This window comes from Cervus elaphus, chromosome 28 (assembly GCF_910594005.1).
Source record: "Cervus elaphus chromosome 28, mCerEla1.1, whole genome shotgun sequence".
NCBI classification, from domain to species: domain Eukaryota; kingdom Metazoa; phylum Chordata; class Mammalia; order Artiodactyla; family Cervidae; genus Cervus; species Cervus elaphus.
The window spans coordinates 12,127,404-12,141,813 of NC_057842.1; the positions used below are offsets into that span (position 1 = coordinate 12,127,404).

Sequence of the window (14,410 nt, forward strand, 5' to 3'; positions counted from 1 at the left end):
ATTCAAAATTGTACATCTATTAAAGCTACTCAAAAGGTTTCTGAGAACCATTCAAATAACATGGCAGCAAGGCACAAACTGACCTGGTAAACTTAGAATAACATCTGAGGCAGAACTGTGAGTTCCAGAAACATGAGGACTAAGTCACCAAGAGTCAGACATGGCTGAGCAACTGAGCAACAACAAGTCTCTTATTATTTCTACGTGGTATGAAAGTCGCTCAGTCGTGTCCAACGCTTTGCAACCCCATGGACTATACACTCCAGGCCAAATACTGGAGTGGGTAGCCTTTCCCTTCTCCAGGGGATCATCCCAACCCAGGGATCGAACCCAGGTCTCCCGCATTGCAGGTGGATTCTTTACCAGCTGAGCCACAAGGGAAGCCCAAGAATACTAGAGTGGGTAGCCTATCCCTTCTCCAGTGGATCTTCCTGACCCAGGGATCAAACCCAGGTCTCCCACATTGCAGGCAGATTCTTTACCCCCCCCCCCCCGAGCCACAAGGGAAGTCATATTATTTCTATAGAGTCAAGTAATTGTCTGGTACAATTAGCTTGGAGAAAGCAGAGAGGAGAATCTCACATGTCAACAAATCAATGCAAATGAAGTTCAAGTTTGCCTCTGCCTTGAGTGTTGTTAGCCAAGAGTGGATAACACCTACAGAGGCCACTGAGGGTCCTTATTTAGATAGGTTTCCTGAAAGAGCTATTGCATGAAGCAACCATATGATACTCTGCTTGGTAGTAAATACCATGTTGTTTTTCTGGATGTGAAAACCTCCAGAAAAATCAAGATTTTAGAACAATAGAGTATATGGATAGAATAATATGACTTGGTGCTGCAGAGGCATCTCTTCATCTCACAGCATCTGTGACGCCCTTTAGGTTGTTGGGGGATCAGCTAGGGAGGAGGACCTAAACCAAGGTGCTGTGAGATGATCTCAGCAGATATCCTTTGAGTACTCCTCTGCTCTGAAAGTCAAGAGCACGGGGCCTCCCAGTCCAAAACTATCCCTGGACAACCTATGTCTTAGACCTGAGGCCCCAAGCCCCTGGACTACACAGCAGGAGGTGAACAGTGGGCAGGCGAGTGGGCAAAGCTTCATCTGTATTTATAGCCACTCCTCATCACTTGCATTACTACCTGAGCTCCCCTCCAGTGGTGAGATCAGTGGTGGCATTAGATTCTCACAGCAGTGCAAACCCTACTGTTCACCATGCATGCAAGGGATCTAGGTTGCACACTCCTTATGAGAATCATCCTGAAACCATACGCCACCCTGTCTGTGGAAAAATTATCTTCCACAGTATTGGTCCCTGGTGCCAAAAAGATTGGGGGCCACTGTCTTAGACCAAGCATGTTCCACCTTCCCCACACATCTTAGCACAAACACAGCCAGGCAGAGACTCTGATGGGCTATGCATGGTTATTGGCTCCAGGCCCAGATAGCAGTATTTTCAGGAAACTCCTAAAGTTTTTATGTTTCTGTGCAGATTGCACTCAAATAGCTTACCATTTTGTAACTGGTCATTCTTTATGTATGTGACTCAGGGTGTCATACCTCACTTTCATATATATCCTTGCACAGAAGAACTATACAAAAAAGATCTTATAATCCAGATAACTGCAATGGTGTGATCACTCACCTAGAGTCAGACATCCTGGAGTGTGAAGTTAAGTGGGTCTTAGGAAACATCACTAGGAGCCAAGCTAGTGGAAGTGATGGAATTCCAGCTGAACTATTTCAGATCCTAAAAGTTGATGCTGTTAAAGTGTTGCACTCAATATGCCAGCAAATTTGGAAAACTCAGCAGTGGCCAAAGGACTGGAAAAGTTGGTTTTCACCCCAATCCCAAAGAAAAGCAATGCCAAGGAATGTTCATACTACCACACAATTGCACTCATCTCACACGCTAGCAAAGTAATACTCAAAATTCTCCAAGCTAAACTTCCAACAGTACATGAACTGAGAACTTCCAATGTTCAATCTGGATTTAGAAAAGCAGAGGAACCAGATCAAATCGCCTATATCCATTAGATTATAGAAAAAGCAGGAGAATTCCATAAAAAACATCTGTTTCTGCTTCATTGACTATGCCAAAGCCTTTGACTGTGTGAATCACAATGGAAAATTCTTCAAGAGATGGAACTACCAGACCACTTTACCTGCCTCCTGAGAAACTTGTATGCAGGTCAAGAAGCAACAGTTAGAACTGGACATGGAACAATAGACTGGTTCCAGATTGGGAAATGAGTACATCAAGGCTATATATTGTCACCCTGCTTATTTAACTTATATGTTTCACATCATGCAAAATGCCAGGCTGGATGAAGCCACAGAGGACACCATCCTTATGGCAGAAAGAGAAGAGGAACTAGAGAACTTCTTCATCAAGTGAAAGAGGAGAATGAAAAACCTGGCTTAAAGTGCAACATTCAGAAAACTAAGATCATGGCATCTGGTTCCATGGCAAATAGATGGGGAAACAGTGGAAACAGTGACAGACTTTATTTTGGGAGGGCTCCAAAATCACTGCAGACGGTGACTGCAGCCACAAAATTAAAAGACGCTTGCTCCTTGGAAGAAAAGCTATGACAAACCTAGACGGCATATTTAAAAGCAGAGACATTACTTTGCCAACAAAGGTTTATATAGTCAAAGCTGTGGTTTTCCCAGTAGTCATGTATGGAGCTGAGAGTTGGAACATAAAGAAGGCTGAGTACCAAAGAATTGATGCCTCTGAACTGTGGTGTTGGAGAAGACTCATGACAGTCCCTTGTACTGCAAGGAGATCAAATCAGTAAATCCTAAAGGAAATCAGTCCTGGAATATCCATTGGAAGGACTGATACTGAAGCTAGCTCCAATACTTTGCCCACCTGATGTGAAGACTCAACTCATTAAAAAAGACCCTGATGCTGGGAAAGGTTGAAGGCAAGAGAAGGGGACGACAGAGGACGAGATGGTTGAATAGTATCACCGACTCAATGTCCATGAGTTTGAGCAAACCCTGGGAGATGGTGAAGGACAGGGAAGCCTGGCCTGCTGCAGTCCATGGGGCAGCAAAGAGTCAGACATGACAAGAGACTGAACAACAATAGCAAATGATTTATAACTTAAGATTTGGGGACTACAATTTTTGTTTTCAATTTAGATATCTGAGATCAAAGGTAAGTAGGAAAAATGAGAGACTATCACAGGACCAATAATATTAATAACAGCAGTTATAAACTACTTATTTTTAATAGAAGTTTTAGTCTCTTTCTCCTCAAATTTTATTTTTATTTTTCAATTTTTTAAAATAATTTTATTTATCTATTTATTTTTGTCTGTGCTGGGTCTTCACTGCTGTGTGGGCTCTTCTCTAATTGCCATGTGCAGGCTTCTCATTGCAGTGACTTCTCTTTTCAGAACAACGGCTCCTGGCAGGCAAGCTTTAGCAGTTGTGGTTTGTGGGCTATAGAGCACAGGCTCAATAGTTGTGTCTCACTAGCTTAGTCGCTCTGAAGCATGTGGGATCTTCCCGGATCAGGGATTGAACCCATGTCTCCTGTATTGGCAGGCAATTTCTTTACCACTGAGCCACCAGGGAATCCCCTAAACGACTTCTTTTTAACTAGAGTAGCATGAGTAATATGAAGGCACATTTAAAATGTTAAACTGTAACAACAGTGATTGGCTTATTTATTCAACAAATATTTATTGAGTGCTTCCTATATGTTATGTACTGCTATAGGCATGGGGTGGGCATTCAGTTCCAGGTCTCATAGGTCTTACATGCTAACATAAGAAGTTTTAAAGAAATACAAAATTTTAAATGTTAGTTGGTATTAAGAAGGAGAAACATGATGTCCAATGAGAAGGTGTGAGGGGAACCTGTCTGGAGACCCTCAGAATGCATTTTATAATAGCTGAGATCTGAGTCATTGCTAACCAGATGAAGAGGTGAGGACAGAGCGGGAGACTACAGGGAGAGACAAGAAGGATCCTGGTCCATTTGAGGGGCTGAGAGAAGACCCTTTATATGACTTTGCTGAGGTTTTGAAGAAAGGAAGTCAGAATGTCTTGACATTCTGACCTTCTGTAGAGAACATGTGTGTCAGGGGAGCAAGAGGAGGTTATAGGGGCCAATGAGGGAGCCTTTGCAATAATGATCCTGCAAGGTGTGTTGGTGGCCTTCCAGTGGAGGTAGCTGGAATGAAGAGACTTAGGGCAGAGGCACCAGACTGGATGACACTGTCCTTAAGGAGCAGAGGAAGGCCGTGTCAATGATGAAACCTAGATGGAAAAAGAAAGAGTCTATGGACAGGAGAGGTTGGATGCAGACTTTCTTTCTTTATGTAGTTTTTTTCAATTATAAAATGAAATTACTACTCATTTTAACAAGTCAAACTGCAGAGATATGTTAGGAAGAAGTTAATTATCATCCTCCCACTTCTGGACTAACAGCTGTTAACAATGAGATATTCTCTTATCTTTCTTACTCTAGCTCTCTTCTAGAATTTATAAATGAACGCATCAAGTAGATAAGTAGATATAGGGGTCAAAATCTAGAAGGGAAACATGCGCTGGGTTTACAGATTTGTCTGTCCTGGTGTAGATAATGCCCCAGCCACGGAATGGATAAGCGTACCTGGGACAAAAGGTTGAATCAAGAAGAGAGCTGGATGAGGTCCCGAGGAGGTCCAGGCTTGACCAGTGAGGAGCTGGTTGGAGAGGAGCGGACAGTGGGACAGGAGAAGAAGCAGAGTACATGTAATACAAGTCATGAGAGAACCAAGTGCAGCCGCAAGGTCGATAATGGAACATCCATTACACTGAGCAACAAAGATACCACTACTAGTGTTGAAAGTTGTATCAAAACCAAACGAGGCTTCCGGACATTAGCTTGGACTTTTGCTGATTCTCCCCTGGAGATGTGCTGTTTCTCCAGCGTCACCTCCTGACCGGGTAGGGTGGAGGTCACAGTGAGGACAAGTAGGGTCTCAAAAGTGAGAGTTTTTCAGGAATGTTTGACAGAGGCAAATATTTCAGGAATATTTGACAGAGTGTGAGAGAGGCAAATGGGATAAAAGCTTTTACAGTGCTCTTATCTATTTTTATGTTAAAGTAAGGACTGTTTTAAAAATAAATGGATTTTTAAAAATTTTTGTTTCATGTTTACTCAGGGAAATGTTGGTGAACATGGAGCTGGTGTTCTAAAAGGAGAGAAGGTAATCAAATTTGCAGAGTGAGTAGAGACATCTAGGTTTTTATACCAATTCACACATTCACAACCCACTCCAGTATTCTTGCCTGGAGAATCCCATGGACAGAGAAGCCTGGTGGGCTACAGTCCACAGGGTCACAAAGAGTCGGATATGACTGAGCGACTTCACTTCACACATTCACACATCAGGGCAGCCCCACTGCCCCGCAGGTTCCACGTCAGCCTGCAGGGGGCGCCACTCTCCCCGCCTCCTGAGCAAGCGGGACTGAGCTCGGCCTCCCCTGGAAGCCCTGAGTAGCTGACCACAAGAAGGGAACACTTCCACAGTGAGGGGAAAGAGCTGTCACATAACTGTCACAGGTAAATGAAATTAGGGCACATGTTTCAGTTTATAGTTAGATGTTTCTTGGATCCGCATAGGTGGCAAAAGCAATCTGAAAGGCCCTGTGACAGGATGCCTGAGGCTTGCTATTTTTCTGTCCTCTTAAGTATCCAAGCATAAGCTGTCATGGGAGCATTTTGGGGCGGGGTTTTATCATGTACAGTAGCAGTTTAACCAAATAATTATTTCAAAACAGCTTTAAAATTAAAACGCTGGTGAATTTCCATTGCCTTCTCATTGTCATCATTCACGAGTTTCATTATATTAGCTGTGAAGATGACAAATGCACTTGCCTTCTCAAAAAGATGTGTCACTTCTATTTGATCCTGCAATTGTGATGACCTTAGATTCAGTGGGAAATTGCCATTGTCAAGAAAAAGAAAAAAAAATGAGGAAACTATATTCAATATTTTGTAATAACCTATAAGGGAGAAGAATCTGAAAATACAGATATATATGTGTATGTAAAACTGAACAACTTTGCTGTACACCTTAAACTAACATGACATTGTAAATCAGCCATACTTTAAAAAAGAAACAAAAGACACAAGAAACAATGCACATCAAATCCACAGACAGAGATGAATAGGACTGAAAATACTCTGCAGGAACATGACCTGTGAGTGCGCCCTTCCTTCATTCACCCAGTGAAAATTCTCATGATTGAGGGCAGGGTATTTCAACATGAATCCAAGAAAATATGACTTCCGTGCCTTATAAATCCATGCAGCCCATCTATTCACAAAATCATACCTCCGTCACCAGAAAGAAAAAAAAAAAAACTGCTTAGAGATAGTCTCCACAGAATGGGAAGCTTCTTATAGACTGACCATTGCAAATGAAATTTCCTGCAAAAAATAAAAATAAAAACCTTGACATTCTTAAAAAGACATCCCTAAAAATTGATTACACAGCAGTAATGTCATTTATGTGTCTTGGATTGCACTTCTAGTACATTAACATTATTTCCTGTAACCAAATAGCTTATGGAATTCCTACACCACCATAACGAACACATTATATTTTAAGCAATTACTGCAGGACACATGCAGACTAAGGAGTAAAAAAAAAAAGAGCTTGTCACTTAGGACAGCTGAGCAAAGAGAGCTGTGGCACTTTTAAAGTATTTAAATCATGATTCATTCCTTGAAACAAAGCAGCTGGCTCCCGTTTTGCTCTGTTCATTAGGAAACACATGTTCCTTAGGAATTCTGAAGACCTCAATGTTGAGAAATTTGATTCTGTAAAACAGGTGTATTTGTAACTCTAAGGACACTTTCTATGGCTCAAAATCTTTTCTAATTGCTTCAGAATCTTAAGTGGAATTAGAAAAAGCCAGAGGCATGACTGTTCCCTCTTCCCACCCAAAGAAATACCCAGGGGAGTCTACAGAGAACTGGATACAGTACCTGATATAAATGCCCATGTGAAATGATTTGTAGGAATTTTAATTAACAGGAGAAAGACTGTCCCCATAAAAAAAATGCATAGGATGACTTCTAAAACGTAAGACCACCCTTGCTAGAGAAGCAGAATCACTTCTGCCTGTGCACACTCCATACCTGGGCTGAGTCTATACTTCCATTCTTGGTGATGCTGTTCAGAGGTCACTGTAGTGAGAATTTGAGGCCCCTTCAAGCTGCTCCCTCAGACCTTTGCTCGCACCCTGGTGGACCCCAGTGGTTCTGAACCTCGGCTGCGCACTGGAGTCCCCTGAGGGCTTTTGGAAATTACCAGTCTCGGGCCCCATCTCCAGGACTCTGATGTGGGGCAGAACTCATGTCTCTGGTTGATCTGGAGTGGGGTTCATGTTGCTGTTATTTAGAAGAGTTTCAGATGATTCTACCCGGCAGCCAGGGTTGAGAACCATTGAATGATGGAAGGAACCTGGGCTCTGGGGTCAAAAGCTGATTGTGCCATTAACAGCTATGTCTCTTCAGAAAAGACACTCCAGTCCTCTGGTCTTCAATTTACTCGTTTGTGAAATGGGCAAAATATATCTACACAGAGTTGATGGCAGGATTTAAATCAGATGAGATGAGATGACCTTACCCAAAGCACAATGCCTGACATATATTAAGCCCTCACTAACGCTTTGTTCCTCACTGCTCACCCATTCTAAACTTTCTTTCTTCTCATGGAGTATCATTCATGTCTTTTTGGTATTCATAGTTATCATACTTAACATCCAGTCTTGATGATCTTTGCTTCTCCCACCATAATTTTGATGGAGAAGAGATTCAATTTATGTTGTAGAATGTAAGATTGAGCCAGAAGTACAATTTCAACATATGCATGACTTTTGCTATATCATACTCCACTTCTCAACGCACGGCTGGCAGAATAGAATCACAAAGCCAGCCTACCATTTGGAACCCAAAGTGGTAAAGAACCCGCCTGCCAATGCAGGAGACATAAAAGACAGGGGTTCCATCCCTGGATCGGGAAGAGCCCCTGGACAAGGGCATGGCAACCCTCTCCAGTATTCTTCCCTGAAGAATCCTGTGGACAGAGGAACCTGGCAGGCTACAGTCCATAGGGTTACACAGAGTCGGACACAACTGAAGTGACTTAGCATGCACACACACTTCCAGTAAAACACCAAAGTCAATACAAATAGCAATAGAATTGACACAAATCACTGCTAGGTTAGCAGCCTCGTTCTGATTCAAGATACAGGAAGAAAGAGCAACAAATACTACCAGCTGATAGAGACCCAGGCATCCGTGCAAGCCACCTGCCAGGACTGAAATGATGACCTCCGCTCTGTAGCTTCCTGACAAAGCCAGGATGCAGTGATGGGATGATGTATCTGCAAGTCGGTCGGGGAGAGCTGCTCCTTTATAGAGACAGAAGAATCAGGAGGTGGAATATCTAAGGACCCCTGAGAAATTAGTGGTGTCTTTTAGAGCAATTGTCAGAGGAAAAAGATGGAGGTTTAACACCACCAGACCTTTCAGATAGCATCCAGAGTGTCAATTTAAATGACTGCCTTTCCCGAAGCTAAGTAAATCCATCACTGATCTTTCAACTCATAATTACAGTCATAAATTACTGAACATCCATTTTAAATATGAAGAACAACTCCATATGTGTTTAAGATTCAGGTGGGAAATGCTTTTGTTTATAGAGTTTTGTATTGAGGAGCTGGCCTCTAAGACTTCTGCCAAGCCCAGCCATACCTCCATACCAAACAGAGGTGGACCAAAGCCTCTGCCTGGTCCTTCCTCTGCATTTCAGTAGAGACCTGTATACGTTGTTTTAAATACTTAGCAGCTGTGAACATAGTTACTCTTCCTTCAGGCATATTCCTCTCCCCTTTCATTTTTGTATCAAGCGGATGTGACTTTTATAGTAACTCCTAGACCCTTTCCTTGATTTCTACATTTACTTTATGCAGCTGGCTTGAATTACTGGGCTTATTTTTGCCCCAGTGCACTGAGGCTTTTAACATCTATCAGATGGGTGATAGGAAGGCCAACACTCTATACAGTCTAACACTTGTACAAGACCAGTTGTTTAGTCTGTCAAACCAACAGCAATCAGTCCCTTAATGTCTCCACCATTATGGATAGAACTTACTATCTGTAGGAAAATGGATTCTCCTACAATATGGTAAGTCTAAAACTGATGTTACATTGTATGTTTAGATGGTACACTATAAGGGAAAATACTTGTATTAATAAATGAAGATTAAATTTACAAAATATATTCCACAAATCTGGAAGCCTCCTTGAAAAAAAAAAAAGACATTGTCTATCCATTACGAATGACTGACTCCCTCTTCCTCTAAGCTAAATCACAAGATCTGATTAGGATAGAAATATAAAAGTAAACCAGTGTCTTTAGGGCTGACTGTTTGAGGCTTCAAAAGAAACAGATAAACATATCCACACAAGGGGACATGTGTAGAGATGTTCATTGCAACCCTGTTTATAAGACAACAGAATGCCCATTTGTGCTCAGCCTCTCAGTTGTGCCCGACTCTTTTGCAACCCCATAAACTGAAGCCCACCAGGCTTCTCTGTCAATGGGATTTTCCAGGCAAGAACACTGGAGTGGGTTGCCATTCTCCAGGGGATCTTCCCAACCCAGGAATCAAACCCATGCCTCTTACATCTCCTGCATTGGCAGGCGTATTCTTTACCACTGAGCCCCATGGGAAGCCCAAATACCCATGAGTGGGGCTTAGATGACCCCTGATCCATTAACACACTATAATACTATCCAAAGGTTCAGTGAATAAATTAGATCTCTATGTATCAAAAGAGGATGGATATTAAAAACCACATTGAGTTGGGGGAGAAGTCACAGAATGTCATATACAAGATTAACCAGTGGCTTTTATAAAATTTGTTTTAAATATCCAGAATAGCATACTCTTTATGGTTCCACATATGCAGTAAAAGTACAAAAATGTAGACTGAAAATGTAAGTACTAAATTCATAACAGTGACTCTCTCTGGCACAGAAATAGAGAGGGAATATGAAATTTCCTCTTTGACTTTAAGGTTTTTTTTCTTCCATCTTGGGTGGGTGCCTTGTCCATGGAGGTTTGACATATTCAACTTTATCTTTTTTGTATCTTTTTCTGAAATAAAAAAGATACAAGGGGCAGAAAAGCTATATGCTTGGAAATGCAATGATGAACACTGTTTTGCAAAAATGCTCTTGGGGTTGGAAATCAACCCAGCATTATATACGTTCTAGTTGTTGCTAGTCACTCAGTTCTGTCCAACTCTGCAACCCCATGGTTGCAGCCTGCCAGGCTCCTCTGTCCGTGGGACTTCCATGCAAGAAAACTGGAGTGGGTTGCCATTTCCTTCTCCAAGAAATCTCCTGATCAAGGGCTCAAACACTTGTCTCCTGCATTGGCAAGAGCCACCAGGAAAGCCCTACATACGTTCTAATGGCTGCACTTAACAATTGTGTGGCATTCAGGGTTGTTGGTTAATAGTAAATGGAAGCACAACGCTGAAACATCTCTATCGTTTAATTAGTGGTACATTTCCTTACCACAAATATTATTTCTAAAATTTTATTTTCTCAAAATAGTCTTTATATGTCCCATCAAGAAGGCCTTCTTTGCAAGAGAACAGTGGTGAATGAGTGCTAGAAACAGTGGAGAGACGTCTTTTTCCTCCTATATCTTCCCCTACTTGAAAAAAGAAAGAAATATCTGAAATAAAATGAATTTGGATTACTGTGTCAGTTAAACAACATGATGTCTTTAAGGCCACAATTTTTTTTTTTTTTTTTGGCGCAGCAGAGCATAATTATAATTATTTTCTCTAAATATTCTTTGCTTGAAAAATAATTGACTTTTGTCTCACATTAATTTTAAAAATCATAATGAATAGTGGATTTCTAAAAGACCTAAAGGCATTGTGGAGTGCTGATAAACACGTTATTATGCGAGTAACCTACTGGATTCAGAGCTTCCAACTGCCCCTTGGGGGTTAATAGTTAAATTCCATTGTTAGAAGGGTACAAGTTGTGCTGCCACCCTGAAGGTCACAACAGGACTCACCTAGCCTCATGCAAAACTGTCTTCTGCTTTTCTTGAAAGGGTGAAACTGGACCGCCAGGATTTCCAGGATCTATTGGCCCTAAAGGTGAAAAGGGAGAATCTGTAAGTATTTTAGCTTTGAGAGCAGAGGGAGAATATTCAAAAGATAGAATTAAGATATTTTTCTTAATCAGCCCCAATTCCATGTGCGTTGGTTGTCCCTGGCATAAGGAACAATAGATCAGATATTTGGTCATGTTCTCTAAATGAGGTACTAAGTTTTTACACGTATTACCTCACTTCGTTCATTTAAAAAAAAAATCCCCATCCTTCGGATGAGGAAACCGAGGCACAGAAAGGTTAAGTAACTTCCCTAAGGTCCCTAAGCTAGGAAGTACTGAAACCATGAATCACTCCTAGGCAGGCTGATTCCACAACCCAGGGTTTAAAAATCACTAAGCTGTCCTGCTGTAACTAAAGATAATAGCTAAAATGAATAATAAAATCAGCATATCAAAAGGGCTAATTTATAAAAAATAAATAAATAAAGACGTTTATCTTTGCTCAAACAATTACTCTCAGTGTAGTCTCTGAAGTTATTCTTAGGTTTTTATAGGTCAAAATGACTTCTTAAATATTACTGAGGCCAGATTCTTCCAAAATTTAGTTCTTTTGGTGGAAAAAAGTACCTTCAGTATCATTTATATTCAAATGGGACTACCTAAAGAGATGACATGAATCCTAATTACAAAAATATATATTTTTTAATTCTGCTTAAAAAAAAAAAACCAAAACCCCACAGCAGCCCGCCAGAATCAGCAAGAATGACTTAACTAATGTTTCATCTTTGTTAAAAAAAAATGTAACACTTAAAAAAAATTAACTTTTACCTCTTCCCTTGCTGGGATGAACAGAGATTATTGGTTGGCCAGAGATAAAAATGAAGAGGTCACTAAAATTCCTGCATGCCTGCCAAATGGGAACAATATGAAGAGTATTTAATATCACAAAGTCAAATTCTCCTTGTGCTTCAGCTTTAAAAATAAAACATCTTTGGCGATGATAGTCATTGTTCTGACAGCTTTAGAGTTCATGCTGTCCCCCTTGTGCTCCGAAGTTCTCCTCCTTCAGGGGTCACTCTTGCCTTTGGTTTTCTGTCCAAACCAGTAACAGTCCTCACTGGGGTTCCATGCCTGAGACTTCCAAGACTTTCTAGGAAATCTCCTCTCTCCCACAAATCAGCGTGGGGTCTGCTGTGCCTTCCATCTGCCAGCTGACTCCTATAACTCCACACTTAGGGGCACCTCTCCTCACCTCTTATCTGCCCCTTGCCCCCACCCTGTCTCCCCTCCACATTGGAGCACTGACACCTTCTTTTAATTTCCACATGCTGCGTGGCAAACCAGGACCTAAGATTTACTAAAATTCTACTGGAATAGCTGGGACTTGTAGAGCAAAAAGAGAAATTTGAGTGGATTAGAGCAGTGCCTCTCAGACTAAATGTGAACTTGAATTGCTGAAGATCCTTTTGAAATGCTAATCCTAATTCAGCAGGTCTGGGTAGCGGTTTATTACCAAACTCAAGTTCAGTTCAGCTGCTCACTGCGCATAAGCCAACAGTTGCAGAGGCAAGTGTCAGCAGGAAAGGTGCTGTAATCAGAAAAGCTCGCAACCTGGGGAGAAGGTGGACTCATGTCCTGAGACCAACTCCCAAGATTCTTTTCAGCCAGGACAGTTTTTAAAGGGAAAAGAGTGGGGAGGGGGGCAGGGCAGCAAGAACCTCAGTGAAACACTGAGGCAAGAGGTTGGAATCTGAATCTTTTTTCCTTTGAGTGCAAACTGGCTGACTATCTCTTCAAATGTGATCTTGATGCATGATCTCCTGCAGGATTACCAAGGGGGCCATTGAGGGAGAGAGCTAGTCATTTTTTAACAGTCTAATTCTTCATTCTTTTTTATCTAGGAAAAAATTAATAGCTTAGGCAAGGTATGGTGTGCATTCAGGACAGCATAAGTCAGGAGTTAGTTCCAATTGCTTGGTGATCTCATTTTTATATTTAGGTTCTCTTAAGTTCAGAGGGGAACAGAAATGGGGAAGCAGGAAAGGGGCAAAAGAGCCGCTTTCAGACTGAGCAGGTGTATTTCTCAACACACTCAGGCTGTGCTCCAGGCTGTGGATGCTGGGCCGTGCTATGAGTAGCAAGAACTGGGGGATTTCACAGTTCATGAAAGTTTCCCTTAGCTTTCTGTCCTGTTACCAAGGCCCACCCCTGAGACCGCCTTTCTCCCCATCTACCTTACCCTCCCAGCTCTCCTCCTTGTCAGTTCCCTCTTAAGCTGTGAATTATCCCACCTTCCTTGTGTTAATACATCTTTGCCTGCCTTTCTCCCAGCTTCCCACAGGAAAAAACACAAATGTCACATCACTAGTAAAGCAGTCTAGCTCTCTGTGGTCTCAGCCTTTCTATTCTGGAACAGGATCTGAACTTAACATGATAACCAGAAGGTCCAAACAGAAGAATAATCTTCATCCAAATCTGAACTCTGAGCCTGAGTGGTACTTTAAATGGCAGTTTGTCCCCTGTTACAGGACATTTACTACATGATTAGGTTAGATATCGGAGTGAAAATGTCATCTAGTTGAACCCCAGGATTTTATAAATAAGGAAAAAGAGTCTACAAAATGTAAATGACTTGCCCCAGGTAGTAGCCACCGGAATTAAAACAAAATATCAGCTCTCTAGACAACCAGGCTCCTGGTTTTGCTTTTTCTCCCCCAACTAGAAGTTACTTTAGTCACTGTGGCTTGGCAGAGGTTCTAAATAATCAGTGACATAAGTAATGTAATATAATCAGAAACAAGCAGTTTCAAAAGCAATGCAGCCCATTGCTCACATCTCATTAACTTCATCTCCTATCTTAAAAATTGAATTGATTTTTAGAATTAAGACTGAAATGCAAGAATATAAATAAAACTCTCTATGTATCAAATATATAGAAACTATTCAATAAGAGATTTAATCATGTTGGCTAGATATGGGGCCATATTAGTCAGAGTAGGTAGGTTATGCTAAGTAACAAATTAACCCTAAAATTTCTGTGGTTTCACCCCAAGAAAAGCTTCCTCTTGCTCATACTGCCCAGCCAGTGTGGTTGGTGGGGAGTGGGTGTCCTGCTCCACACGACCCTCAGTAACCAGTCAGCAGGCTGGTAAGCACCAGGGAGCTATGCCCTCTGATAGGCACAAACTTCTCAACCGCCACTGCCAGGACAGAGGACTGGAGCGTGGTGAATGGTCTCCGCACGCCTC

The 14,410-nt window shown here is 41.6% G+C and overlaps 1 protein-coding gene across 1 annotated transcript in view; it reads left to right on the plus strand.

The window, feature by feature from the left end:
* Positions 1–14,410, plus strand: part of COL19A1 (collagen type XIX alpha 1 chain) — a 417,920-nt gene that overhangs the window by 322,581 nt on the left and 80,929 nt on the right. The window contains exons 17-18 of the mRNA XM_043890428.1: positions 5,169–5,213; positions 11,161–11,223. Coding sequence (XP_043746363.1) covers positions 5,169–5,213; positions 11,161–11,223 — 108 coding nt within the window. The remainder of the gene's footprint in view (positions 1–5,168; positions 5,214–11,160; positions 11,224–14,410) is intronic.